The sequence below is a fragment of the Nicotiana tabacum genome, chromosome 13 (assembly GCF_000715075.1).
Source record: "Nicotiana tabacum cultivar K326 chromosome 13, ASM71507v2, whole genome shotgun sequence".
NCBI classification, from domain to species: domain Eukaryota; kingdom Viridiplantae; phylum Streptophyta; class Magnoliopsida; order Solanales; family Solanaceae; genus Nicotiana; species Nicotiana tabacum.
In genome coordinates, this window is record NC_134092.1 from 71,943,261 (window position 1) to 71,957,647 (window position 14,387).

General features: G+C 43.0%; 1 protein-coding gene across 1 annotated transcript; it reads right to left on the reverse strand.

The window, feature by feature from the left end:
* Nucleotides 1-9,075: 9,075 nt before the first annotated feature.
* On the reverse strand, nt 9,076-11,235 carry LOC107760683 (protein phosphatase 2C 37-like). Its single transcript, XM_016578773.2, has 4 exons — nt 10,570-11,235; nt 10,145-10,465; nt 9,957-10,062; nt 9,076-9,655 (listed from the first exon to the last, which is right to left on the reverse strand). The coding sequence occupies exons 1-4, from the start codon at nt 11,092-11,094 to the stop codon at nt 9,321-9,323; spliced, it is 1,287 nt and encodes a 428-aa protein (XP_016434259.1). The 5' UTR covers nt 11,095-11,235; the 3' UTR covers nt 9,076-9,320.
* Between the last annotated feature and the right edge of the window lie 3,152 nt (nt 11,236-14,387).

Consider the following 14,387-nt stretch of genomic DNA (forward strand, 5'->3'; position numbering starts at 1 on the left):
TCAGGTCGGGCTGGATGAGGCTCAGAGGGATTCTTCGAACCTAAGGCGGGAACATGCCGATCTACTCGAAAAGGTAAAGGTTTTTGAAGTTAACAATGAAAACTTATTCATGGCGACTAATGACCAACACTCGCAGGTTTAGCAGAAGATTGACCGGATCGAGCAACTCCAAGTTGAAACGAATGAGCTCCAAGCCATGGCCGATGGTTAGAAGAGCAAAATGGACCGGCTGGCTTCGGAGAAGGAAACTGCTCGGGCACAGCTAGCATTGGTAGAGGTTCAACTCCGGGTGGCGAAAGAAAAAGCTGACAAGCGGTCCCAGTTGAATGATGAACTTCGATCACAATTGAGCTCGGCTCTGGCAGAGCGGGATGCCCTCGGTAATGAATGTGAAGCTATAAAGTCTCAACTTCGCACAACCTCCACTGATGCTGAAGAGATGGTGGCCAAGTATAGGGCCGATGTCGAAGCAGTCGAGGCTCGCCTGAAGACTACTGCCGAGTACGTGAAGCGGCTATCCCGGAGGGAGACCCTCGAAGAGATCCATGCCCGAGGCTTTTACTTGTCGACCGAGATCGAAGAGGCGAAGAGACTTGAGATCGAGGCCAAGAAGCTAGCTGAACCCGAAGATAAAGAAGGCTTTGAGGGCTCCGAAGAACCCGAAGGCCCCGACGGTTCTGGTGACGAGTCGGGTTCCGATGAAGACCGGGAGGAGATGCCTTAGGATTTTTTTTTGTTTTTGTATCTTTTACATTTATTTTGTTGAGGCTATTTTCATTGGCCTTTGTAAAGATATTCCAGAATGTATAAAGTTTTTCTTTTTTCTTTCGGAAATTTTCAAGTCTATTGTCTTCAGCATCATTTTACAATTACAAGCATCTCTAATGCCTTAGCACCGAATCAAACGTAGTAATAAGTCATTTTTCGGAGGTCCGAACAAGACTTGTCCTCGATGCAATTTTTGCTCGAACTTGTGTAAGCTCGGGGTAAACAAAAATTTCCCCAAGATGCTTCTTTAAATGTTGTTAGACTGTATCTTTGTTGATGGTAACCTTTGAATAGGTTTAGAATTTTGTTGAAGGCCTTATATTTTGATTACGGGCTTCGGACGTCTCCGAACCATTTTTAGGGTGGCCGTAGCCTTTTAGGTTTGGGCACTGCCTAATAGGTTTTGTACCTCCGGGTTTTGATAACCCGAGTCGCCCGAGCTTATCTCGGATGGCAGTCCCCGGGTGGGGGTAGCCCTTTGGGCTCGGATAAGGGTGGCCCTTGGACTCGATAGTTCCCCGGTAGAAATAGCCCTAAGGCTCGATACCTTTAAGAAGCAAAAAATGTATGTTAGCAAGGTAGAAATTTTCTTTCATTTATGTGTGTAACGTACAAGATTGTAAGCGCGTAAAGGCTCGTATTATGGCCGAGGTGACCTACGTGGGAACAATTCATTCAACTGTTTGGCCCTTACAATAAATTCTAACCATCGAGCCTAGATTGTTCGAGCACAGAGTTACCTTACTTGCTAAAAATCATGACCCGGGGGTGATGGCCCCCAGTAGTCGAGGTCGATCTTCGAGTGGGCTCGGATACTATTGATGCGACCATTAACTCCGATTTAAAACCGGTATTCGATTCTAAGTTAGCACGGTTTATTGTTGCCTCATTAAAAACCTTGCCGGAAAACTCATTTGGGACAAAACCGGTTCAAGGGAAAAAGAGTGCAATGCGTGCTTTCAGACCTAACAGCTACATTCTCCTTTGGCTATTGCTTGCAAGTGTTAACCCAATTCGTAATATAAAAAATAAAGAAAGTGAATGAGGTCGTACCTTAGCAGTAGTATCGTTTTAAGTAAGTCACATTCCAGTTGTTTGATAGTTGTGTGTCGTTTCCTGCTTCGAGTTTATACGAACCTTTACCGGTAATCCCGATGACCCGATATGGACCTTCCCAATTCGGTCCTAGCATCCCTTCATTCAGGTTCTAGGTGTTCTATGTTACTCTTCTAAACACCAAGTCCCCGATATTGAAGTGTCAGAGGTTGGCTCTTCGGTTGTAATATCTTTCTATCTGTTTCTTTTGGGCGGCAAGCTGGACTAGAGTGGCCTCGCGCCTCTCATCCAGAAGCTTTAGGCTTGTGCTTATGGCCTCGCCGTTTGATTCTTCAGTTGCATATTGGAACATGAGGCTCGGTTCTCCCACCTTGACTGGTATTAGTGCTTCGGCACCGTAGACCAATGAAAATGGAGTGGCCCCGGTACTGGATTTTGAAGTCGTGCGGTATGCCCATAAGACTTCGGGCAGGATTTCCTTCCATTTTCCTTTAGCATTGGTCAACCTTTTCTTAAGGTTTTGAAGGATTGTTTTGTTCGTCGACTCCGCATGTCCGTTACCACTAGGGTGATAGGGTGTTGACAAGATCTTTTTTATCTTATGGTCCTCAAAAGAATTGCTTACCTTGTTGCCAATGAATTGCTTCCCGTTATCACACACTATCTCGGCCGGTATACTGAACTGGCATATTATGTGGTCCCAAATGAAGTCGACGACTTCTTTTTCCCGGACCTTCTCAAACGCTTGAGCTTCGACCCATTTAGAGAAATAGTCAGTCATAAATAGTATAAATTGAGCCTTACCGGGTGCCCACGGTAGGGGACCGATGATGTCCATTCCCCATTTCATGAACGGCCAGGGCAACAAGACCGAGTGTAGTAACTCCCCGGTTTGGTAGATCATTGGTGCGTGCCTCTGACATCTGTCGCATTTTCGCACAAAGTCCTTCGTATCTCTCTCCATATCGATCCAGTAGTAGCCGACTATGATTATCTTACAAACCAACGATTCTGCCCCTGAATGGTTTCGGCAGGTGCCCTCATGAACTTCCCCCAAAACATATTCAGTGTCTCTTGGCCCCAAGCATATGGCGAGTGGGCCATTGAATGCTCTTATGAACAGAGTATCTTCGGACAGGCTAAACCTGGCTACCTTCGTGCGTAAAGTTCTCTATTGTTTGGGATAGGGCAACTTCCCAGTCTTCAAATAGTCTATATGCTTATTTCTCCAGTCCCAAGTTAAACTTGTTGAGTTTATCTCGTCATGTCCTTCTTCCACTACTGATTTCATGAGTTGTACGATAGTTCCCGAGCCAAATTCATCGTAATAAACCGACGACCCCAAGTTAGCCATAGCATCAGCTTCGCTATTTTGATCCCGGGGCACAAGTTCTAGGGTCCATTCCTTGAATCGATGTAGCGTTTACCTGTAGTTTATCCAAGTATCTTCGCATTCGTTCCTCTTTCACTTCGAATGTCCTATTGACTTGATTTAACACAAGGTGGGAGTCGCATTTAGCTTCGATCACTTCGGCCCCCAGGCTTTTAGCCAATTCGAGACCTGCAATCATGGCCTCATACTCGGCCTCATTGTTAGTCAATTTCACAGTTCTAATAGATTGCCTAACTACGTTACATGTAGGCGGATTCAACACAATGCCGAGTCTTGACCCCTTTGCATTCGAGGCACTGTCAGTAAAGAGGGTCCAGATTCCCGAGGAGGTCCCCGAGGTTAACAACAATTCATTTTCGACTTTGGGTATTAAAGCCGGTGTGAAGTCGGCCACGAAGTCTGCCAAAATTTGAGATTTAATGGCGGTTCGGGATCGATATTCGATATCGTACCCACTAATTTCCACGGGCCATTTGGCCAATCGTCCCGAGAGCTCGGGTTTGTGCATTTTGTTCCTCAATGTGTAAGTAGTTACGACACATATGGGATGGCATTGAAAATATGGCTTTAACTTCCTGGAGGCGCTTAGCAAAGAGATCGCCAATTTCTCCAGATGAGGGTACCTTGTTTCGGCCTCGCCTAGAGTCCTGCTAACATAGTAGATAGGAAATTGCATACCTTCCTCTTCCCGGACTAAGACTCCACTTACCTCTATCTTGCATACCGCCAAGTATAGGTACAACTGCTCGTCTGCCTTCGGAGTATGAAGCAAAGGTGAACTCAAAAGCTTGCTGGCACTCCGGGGTCCACAAGAAGTTATTCTTCTTCTTCAATAATGAGAAGAGCCGATGGCTCTTATCAGAGGTACTTGATATGAACCGACCCAGGGCGGCTATGCGCCCGATTAGCCTTTGAACGACCTTGACATTGTCCACCACGCTGATGTCTTCTATAGCTTTGATTTTGTCGGGATTGATCTCGATCCCTCGTTTGGACACCATGAATCCAAGGAACTTCCCGGACTCGACCCCGAATGCGCATTTCTCCGGGTTCAGCTTCATATTGTAATCTACGCACATTCTTAATTTATTTCCCTTTTTAGGCACTACCACTATGTTAGCTAACCAATCTAGGTACTTAACTTCCCGAATGGAACCTATTTTAAGGAGTTTGGATACCTCGTCTTTGATGAACGCATGCTTGACTTCAGACTGAGGCCTCCTATTCTGTTTAACCGGGTGGAACTTCGGATCTAAGCTCAGCTTGTGAGTAGTTACTTCCAGCGGGATCCCTGTCATATCAAGATAGGACCAAGCAAAACAATCTATGTTAGCTATAAGGAAGTCAATGAATTTTTTCCTAAGCTCGGGAGTTAACCCCGTGCCTAGGTATACCTTCCGATCGGGCAAGTGTTCGATTAATATGACTTGCTCCATCTCCTCAATCGTTGACTTGGTGGCATCGAAATCGTCAGGGGCGATGAACGACTTGGGAACTTCGTAATCATCATCCCCGCCTGCCTTTTTCTTTTCCGATTCGGTCAGGACCGGTGTCGGTGATTGCTATTTAGTTTCTTCCTTCCTAACCGACTTTGGGTTCTTTTATGTCGAGAGGGTGGTCATCGGGATCACCTCATCGACCGCGAACATTTCTTTTGCGGTCGGCTGCTCTCCGTAAACTATTTTGATCCCTCCTGGTGTGGGGAACTTCAATGCCTGGTGCAGAGTCGAGGGTATTACCCTCATGTTGTAAATCCATGGCCTTCCGAACAGAGCGTTGTACCTCATATCCCCCTCGATGACATAGAACTTCGTTTCCTGAATGGTTCTGGCGGTGTTCACCGACAGAATTATCTCCCCTTTAGTAGTTTCACACGCCATGTTGAATCCATTTAGAACTCGGACTGCATGCACTATTTGGTCTTGTAAACCCAACTATTCCACGACCCTCGATCTGATGATATTGGCCGAGCTACCTGGATCAATCAATACACGCTTAACTCGAGATTTATTTATGAGTACAAAAATTACCAGGGCATCATTATGTGGTTGCACGATGCCTTCGGTATCTTCATCGTTGAAAGAGATAGTGTTCTCCAGCAAGTAATCTCGGGTTTGCTTTTTCCTTGTAATGGACACCTTAGTGCACTTCAGCATTGGCCCATGTAGGATGTTGACTCCACCGATGATCATGTTGATGACGTGCTGAGGTTCCTCTTGCTCGGTCTGCTTGTTGGAGTCCCTATTCCTGGAGTGATTTTTAGCTCGATCACTCAGAAATGCTCGGAGGTGTCCGTTATTGAATAACCGGGCCACTTCTTCCCTCAGCTGTCGACAGTCTTTAGTCCTATGATCGTGGGTGCCATGATACTTACACATCAGGTTGGGGTCTCTCTGGGAAGGATCGTACTGCAATGGCCGAGGCCACTTAGTATCTTTGATGAGGCCGATGGCTGATACGATGCCGGCGGCATCGACGCTGAAGTTGTACTCCAATAACCTCTGTGCCTCCCTAGACCCGATTGGTCTGTCGAAATCGTTTTTGCTCATGAGTCCCCGATTATTATGACCTCGATCGCTTCTTTTTTCATTCCTCGCTGGGTTACGTCCAGATCCACTGCCCATTCGATCTCCGCTATACGGTTGGTACTGATCTCTGATCGGTCTTGGTTCATGATTGACGACTCTTTTAGACCTGTCATTAGTTCTGATGGGATACACGAACCCAGAGGGGGGCCCGAGCTCATCATCCTCCACTCTAATTTTCGATTTGTACTGTTATGGACGTCAGCCCAAGTTACCGCCGGGTACTCTATCAAATTCTGTTTCAGTTGTTGTGAAGCCAAAGATCTTTGGGGGTTGAGTCCTTGAGTGAATGCTTGAATAGCCCAATCGTCTGCAACCAGGGGCAAATCCACCCTTTCCATTTGAAACCTCGACACGAACTCCATGAGCATTTCGTTATCTCTTTGCTTGACTTTGAAGAGGTCTGATTTTCTGGTCTCGACTTTGATGACCCCGGCATGAGCTATTACGAAGGCATCCGCAAGCATGGCAAATGAATCAATGGATTTAAGGGGCAGGTTGTGATACCATATCATTGCTCCTTTAGACAGGGTTTCCCCAAACTTTTTCAGGAGAACCGATTCAATTTCGTCATCTTCCAAGTTATTTCCCTTAATGGCACATGTGTATGAGATCACGTGTTCATTCGAATTCGTGGTCCCGTTATACTTTGGAATTTTGGGCATACGGAACTTCTTCGGGATCGGTTTCGGAATTGCGCTCGGAGGGAAAGGTTTTTGGACGAACTTCTTGGAATCCAAGCCTTTCAATATCGGGGGTGCTCCTGGTATTTGATTAACCCTGGAGTTATAAGTCTCCACTTTTTTGTCGTTGGCTTCGATTTTCTTTTCTCCTAATTCCACTCGTTTTGTCAGTTCCTCAAGTATCTTTATTATCTCGGGATTGGTTCTGGGTTCAACTTCACCCGGCCTTTCTGTGGCCGGTTCATTTATGCGAGTATTTTTTCGAGATATTTCGGGCTCGACTCTGCTGGGGGCACGACTTTGGTTCTGCAATTGGGCTATCGCTGCATGTTGAGCCTGTAACATTTCGAAGATCACCAGCAAATTGATCCCATCACCTTCGCCGTCGTATGTACTCCGGGCCATCAATCGGGTTCCCCCGCTAACGCTGTTTTCGGGGTCGGTAGGCAAGTTTGCGTCGATAGCTACATGTGAATTAGCATCGATCGGGTCCGCGACTGGAACTCCGTTGGGGTCAATAGGGGGCACTTCGTTGCTGGGAACATTGTTGTTCTCGCCCTGGTGGCCAGACTCAGCACCAACGTTCAAAGGAGCAGATTGAGAGTTTGACCTTTTTAATTTGACCTGAAATTAAAATCTCAAAGAACAAGTATAAAATAGAGTGTGTTATGGAAATTTGTATCAAACTACCACTATTATCACTAGCCCCCACAGTGGGCGCCAAACTGTTTACCCTAAAAAATATATAACAATTGAATTTATATGTGGTTTTAAGGATATGCGGATTAATTCAATACAAATGATAAATGGCGTTAGATTAAATAAGTAAAAGACGTAATAAATTGTCAAACCAATAAGGAGAATGATCCCGTACTCTGTAACGGCCTAACGAAGTGTCTGCCTTCGATCTCAGGCTCACACTAATGAAGAATTGGTGAACAAAAGTAAGAATTTTGGATAACAGAGAGAATAAGAGTATATTGCCTTGATATGCGAGTTACAATGTGTCTCATGAATAATAAGCTTCCCCTTTATATAGTAGGGGAGTTTTACCCTAAGTACAATTCTAAAATAAGGTAAAAAAATCTTCTGTTTTGCCGATCACTGATTTTCTGCCGATACGAGCCGAGATTCACGCTGTGATATCCGGTTAGGCGCGGATATCATGGCCCATTGTTAGTCGTGTGCAATTGCTGCTTGGTAATGCTCTCTGAAGTCTCAATCCTCAAATCGGACCTCGAGGATATGGCCCCGATATCCCTGAAGGCAGGTGTTTTGCCCGAGCCCCGATACATTACGGTCACGTTCCTGCTCTGATTTGCTCACCGGAAAGTCAAGTCATGCATCGGTTTTACCCGTATACAATATGTATACAACATTTAGAAACTTTATTCTATCAAATATTAGTTAGCTGTGATAACAAATCAACTAACACGTGACAATAATAAACTAAGTTTTATCAAATTATTAGTTAATATTGATTGTAAAGTGTAGTTACCTTGTAAGCTTGTGAAAGCACTCTTATCTCGTAAATGCATAAAACTCAACTCTTTTTTCATAATTTATTAATGTTAGTGTCTTCTATATCTTTACATAATTGATTGATGACATTGTCTACTTATATTTCCATAAAGTCTGTAAATATTTTCATTTCAATGAATGCATATGGATCTGGCTCCCTTCCAGTCCCTCATCTCTCCATTGCATATCTACCCTAAATATTTTACATGTGTCCCTTCACTCATTTAGTGGACCAGATTCACTTTATTATCCAAATAATATTAACTAAGACTAATTACTTCTTCTTTCTCTTCCCTCCTCACCCATTCCCTTACATCAAAATGATTACATTAACACCTTCATTATATCAAATATGTCCAGAAACGAAGAAGATACAATAACACCAACATGCATAATCAAGCAATAACAAATCTTTCCTTTAAATCCTTCAAACAAGAGGAGAATAAGATCCATGGAATGCAATTGAAATAGTATCTAGCAATGCTTTGGGTTCTTTTTCACAACAGCAAGGTTTTTAAATTGAAGTTTCTCACTTTCTTCAAATTAGAAAGGTTTTTAAATTGAAGTTTCTCACTTTCTTCAAATTAGAATTTTTTAGGGCCAAATCCAAAATCTAGGAAGGGGCATGGAAGCTGGTCGAAGGTAAAGACAGTAGCTGTACTTGGATGCATAATTTATCTTTTTTTATGGAATTCACTATTTTTCTTTTCGACTTGTTATGATGAAAATTGGGACCTTCGATATTCCCTCAATAATACTAAGAAATTTTAGATTTCAATGATTCTGGCCTACACACGTAAATATTGGTGTTGCATCTCGTGTTTCCCTTTTTTTAAATATTATTTTTCATCATCTTGTGTTTCCTAGATGAATTAGAGAAAAGAAGACTTTCCTGCTGTACACGAATAGGTGAGGAGGGAAGAGAGAACATGTAACTAACCATAATTAATATTATTTGGTTAATAAAGTGAATCTGGTCCATTGAATGAGTGAAGGGATGCGTGCAAAGTATTTAGGGTAGAATTGGATGAAATGGAGAGATGAGGGACCGGAGGGGAGCCAGGTCCAATGAGTAGAAGGTCAAATCGTTGCATAATTAATTAATAACAATATCTCCTAATATTTCCATCAACTCTCTTATACAACTTCTTAATCCTGAATACTAGTAGTAGCAAACAAAATATGCTAACGAAATTTTCTCCAGCAATAAGATGCAGCCATGGAAAATCTGGCCTTTGGGTTTTGATAAATGAAATCATATACTCTTCCTATAAACGAAGAAAATCGAAACTATACATGTACATTTATTTGATTCTATAAATCTCTCTTCAAATCAACGACGACAACACTAACATTATCAGAACTGTGCCTAGCCAAAGCCAGCCTAGTCAAGAGAATCGACGCATCAGTACAGCCCTGGTCGAAGTTCTCCCCGGAGACCGTTGGTGTGACATCATTAAAAGGCGACCCTGGCGGAGACGGTGGTCGCCCCGATCTCAAGCACATGCGGGCCACACCACATGCCGTCTCGTTTGACACCACGTCCCATAGCCCATCGCTAGCTAATATCAAGCATTCATCATCCACTGTTCTTTCAGTTACAGTCACTTCAGGTTCAGATGTAACGTATGGTTTTAAATAATTGTCACCTGAAAAATGTTCAAATAAATATAAATAAGGGAAATAAACTACCGTCAAATCTGCAAGAGGTTTGTTTGTTCCGAATATTTTTGGATGTTATAACGAAAGTGTTTCGTTATTTTACAGAGAACATATATTATAACCTAACATAAAAATTGGTTCCGAAAAAACTTGACTTTTATAGTGAAGTGTTGTTATATAGGATGTTATTATAGGGAGGTTTGACATTATAGATTGAATAACAATACCTATAATATCATATCTATAGATGTTCAATTTTCTACATTAAAATAGATCAAAATGGCTTACCAATTGCTCGAGACATGGCCAAAACTCCAAGAACTCTTGCACCATCCCAATAGATAACACGACCACCAGCTTCTTCAATCCGATTGAGTTCATCGGGTCGATCCGGCTACAAACAAAAACAAACACAAATTTAGAAAATCTATTTGGAATAAATCCAGCTAGCAAGGAATCACCATATTGGCACACACCTTATGATCAGTGGAAAGAGGAATAGCAACGCCATTTCGGCAAAGCACAGCGCGAGAATCACCGCAATTGGACACAACGATTTCGTTTGGAGTTACCACGGCTACGACGGCAGTGGATCCAACGGCATCACACTGCTGCGTCTGAAGTTCGCATCTACAATCGGCGGTTGGTGCACCACCGCCTCCTCTCGAATACTCAACGACTTCTTTATCCATTTTAGTGAAGCTCCGCGTCATCATCTCTTTCCACGTTGCTTCCCCTGCGCTTTCAACCTCGTTCTTCACTATCTCGTGCATTCTATCTTTACATTTCATCGCAGCCTACACAAAATAATCATAGAGAAAAAAACTTCCAGTTAGAGACAATATAATATAATTGCATAAAAGAGACGAAGGTCTTAATTAGGGGCATGATAATTACGTACATGAGAGCAGCCGTGGCCGTCGTAGAGACCGAAGAAATGCAAGTTGCTTGATTTTTCATGTTTTTCCCGAATAAACGTAGGGTAGATCGACACCGCATCTTCCATATCTCTTCTCCTTCCGCAAACAGATGTCACGCCGAATTTGGGACAATCAGAAACCCCTGGGCGTTCAATATTCGACGATATTGAAGCAGATTCCGATAAATCCAATGCGTTCCTTTCTGTTTCTTTGTTCTCTGCTACCTTCTTTTCGTCCTTCCCAATATCACTTCTACACGGCAGCGATAGCGGCAGGGAAACAATCCTTTCCAACTTAGATCGCTTCTCTTTAATCTCAAAGCTCTTTACAGAGACAAGTTTATTCAGTTTCTGTCTCTTCCTTTCACTCTCCAGAGGTGGAGCCACCGCCATATCGCTGGCGACAAAACGGAACTGGTGAACTTCCATCCGTCGCCTTCTAGCACCTTCTGAACTCGGTTCAGTTGGATTTACAGTCTTAGTCTCACCAAAATACATTCCCGTCATGAAATAAATTTACCCGCACTTAATGTTTTTGTTGCAAATTCAACTAACAATAGTGAAGTTTATAAAAGAAAGGGATCGATTAGACCAATATTGATACTCGAGAAATATAATGAGTAGATTGGAAAGGAGGGGGCCATAAGAATGAAGCTTTATTGTACTGGGAGAGGGGGTAGGGTTAGAGGCGGCCTACTTCTGGGCAACTGCCCGTCACTGACCTGGGCAGGGAACAAAATATAGAACTCTGAATAGCAAAAGATCATGACCGTCAAAATGGTTTAATAAATGATTTGGTTCAGTTTGAAAAGGACCACGTGTAAAGTAGATTTTAGGTGGATCAATGAGTTAACAACACGAATTGTGTTTAAGACCTTCTTTTTCTGACACGAGTATTGGTTCAACGTCGCCGCTGAGTTGTTTTTTAATCACGCTCAATTAAATATACTCAGCTCTTCTAGGAGGATGTCACCACGTGGCCACATAGTAGAATATGAAATTTATGTTTGTTTTTTCCTTCTTTCTTTACACATTTTCTATGTACAGAGGAACTGGACCACCAGCTTCCTAGGCAATTGTCAAACTCTCCCTCTACTCCCTCTATTTACTTTTACTTCTTAATATTATAATACTAAAAATATATTTTAAATTTTATTTGTAATTGTGCCAAATTAATAGAAAATTAATTTTTTTTTATTTTGCTCTTATTATTTTTCTATCATTTAGGGTAAAATTAATTCATAATAAATGGTTGAACGGTAGCATGACACGTGAAACCGAGGATATGCAAAAGGTAAGTCAAGTAACAATCAGTACCGGATACGGCAACTGCGATTGACGTCGGGTAAATCCTGAAGGAAGCATAGTCAACGGGAACTGATCGAGTATCTGTCATCGGATAGCATTCAATGAGAAAATATTCTCTCATATTAAATGAGTGGTCATTGCAGGGAATATTTGCATTCATGATCAAACGTTACATATTCATCAATGACCCCTTTATTATCATTTAAGTGGGGCTTGATCCTAGGATGTTGTTTCCCTAGGCATAACTATAAATGGCAGGCTCAGCAGCCATTGTAACACACAAAATTCTTGGCAAACATACGCTATATTTTACTTTCGCTCTCAATTAAACAACTTTATTTGTTTTTATCATTGCTTCCTTTTTTGTCCTCGGATACATTGCGCTCGGAGCCAGGCTTGTCATCTTCTTTAATTTCAATTGCTAAGTCTCATTTTTAATTTTATTTCTCTATCATTTTTGGATCAAATCAGTTCGCTTGTCTATAACCACGTATCAAATTTAACTGTATCCTTTTACGGATAAACAGTTTGACCCCCACTGTGAGACTTAGAGATAGTTGCGTAATTGCTTTGATTCTTACGTTTATTACTAACTTGTTTGATTTTTTCCTTAGCAAGAAATTAAAAATAGCAGCTAATGATGTCAACATCACACATAACGTTGAGGAACACGCAGATTTGCCTCAACATGAAGACTCGATTAGCGACACCTGTAGCCATTCGACCTAACAACCCAGGTTTGTGAAGGACATTTCGCAGGGGATGTGCGGGAGCTAACTTTCGATGACGCGGAGGAGGAACATGTCGTGGAAACAGTGAAAATCTTAAGAGAACAGAATAAAGCAATCATGTGTCACCTCTCAAGGCAGGATCGGGTAATGACAGAGTTGACACAAGCATTGTCGGGCGCTTCCAATAGTGCAAATGGATGGGGGCCAATTCCTCTCGGCATTCCTGCAAATCAAATGGCTCAAAGAGTCGATAATAACACCCCAAGGGGTGAGGTCGATTTCGACGGTGCAGGAAGGACCGATAGCGGATCTGGTAATGACAACGGGAATGATCCCTTCAAAACTGAGCTTATGAGATTTATGAGGGAAATGAACGAACGAATGGATCAAAATGTGAAGGAGTTTCACGCTCTGATGGATCAGATTTTGGGCGCGCCACCAGTACTAAAAGGCCCAGATTCGAAAAAATACACACAATTGCCGTTTAAACCGAGCGCACCACCAGAGTTGATTCCAAAGACGTTCAAGATGACAGACATACCAAAATACAATGGGACTTCGGATCTGCAGGAGCACATCACAACCTACACCACGGCTGTGAAAGGGAACGGTTTGGCTCAACATGAGATTGAATCGGTCTTGCTGAAGAAGTTTGGTGAAACCCTCACAAAGGGAGCCCTGGCATGGTATTCACTCCTACCCGAGCATTCGATTGACTCTTTTGAAATGCTTACATATTCATTCATTAAGGCCCATGTCGGGGCGAGGAAGGTCCATGCCAGGAAGGCAGACATATTCAGGATTGCATAGGATGAGTCCGAATTGCTGCGAGAATTCATAATCCGGTTCCAAAAAGAGAGGATGCTGCTACAGGCTGTACCATATGAGTGGGGAGCGGAGGCGATCACAAAAGGTTTCAATCCTTAGAGCTCTGACGCCTCCCGAAAGTTTGAAGGAGAGTCTTCTCGAATTCCAAGCATCCACATGGGCGGATGTCCATAACCGTTACAAGTCAAAAATAAGAATAGAAGACGATCAGCTCGGGTTCCCGACATCAACCAAGGGACTGGACCAAGACAGAAACCAGGAAAAGTTTAAAAGTAACTTCAATGCGGATCGACGGTCTTCTAAAGGTCATTTCTTGCCATATGAAAGAACCGAGGGACGTAGCTGCAAATGGTTTAGGTCCGCGGATAGGTTTTCTCCCAATCGAAGGACCGATCGTGGTCGGAACAGCAGGTCATTACAAGAAAAAGAGGTACCGGGGGCCCGAGACTCCATATATTGTAGGTTATCGAATTACAACTTCAACATCAGCTTAGTGAAACTGGTATCGGCAGTGCAGAATATCAAAGAAGCACGATTCCCGAAGCCAATCAAATCAAATCCCTGCTAGAGGGATCCCAACTTATGGTGTGAATATCATGGGATGCACTATCATAGAACTGGGGATTGACGGCATCTACGTGAAGATGTGGCGACATTGTTGAAGAATGGCCATCTTAGGAAATTTTTAAGTGATCAAGCCAAGAACAACTACTCTGAAGCCGGGACAATGCAGAACCTTCGAAGGCAGCAGAAGACTCCCCTCGGTTGACTATCAACATGATTTTCGGAGGGAACGAGATCGACAGTGTAACCTTCTCGGCGGCCAAGAAAATAAAGATATCAGTGACTCACAACAAGAGACTCCGGGAAGCCACGGAGGAAGATATTGACGGATTTCTTCTCCCACATAATGACGCTCTGGTAATCTCTCTT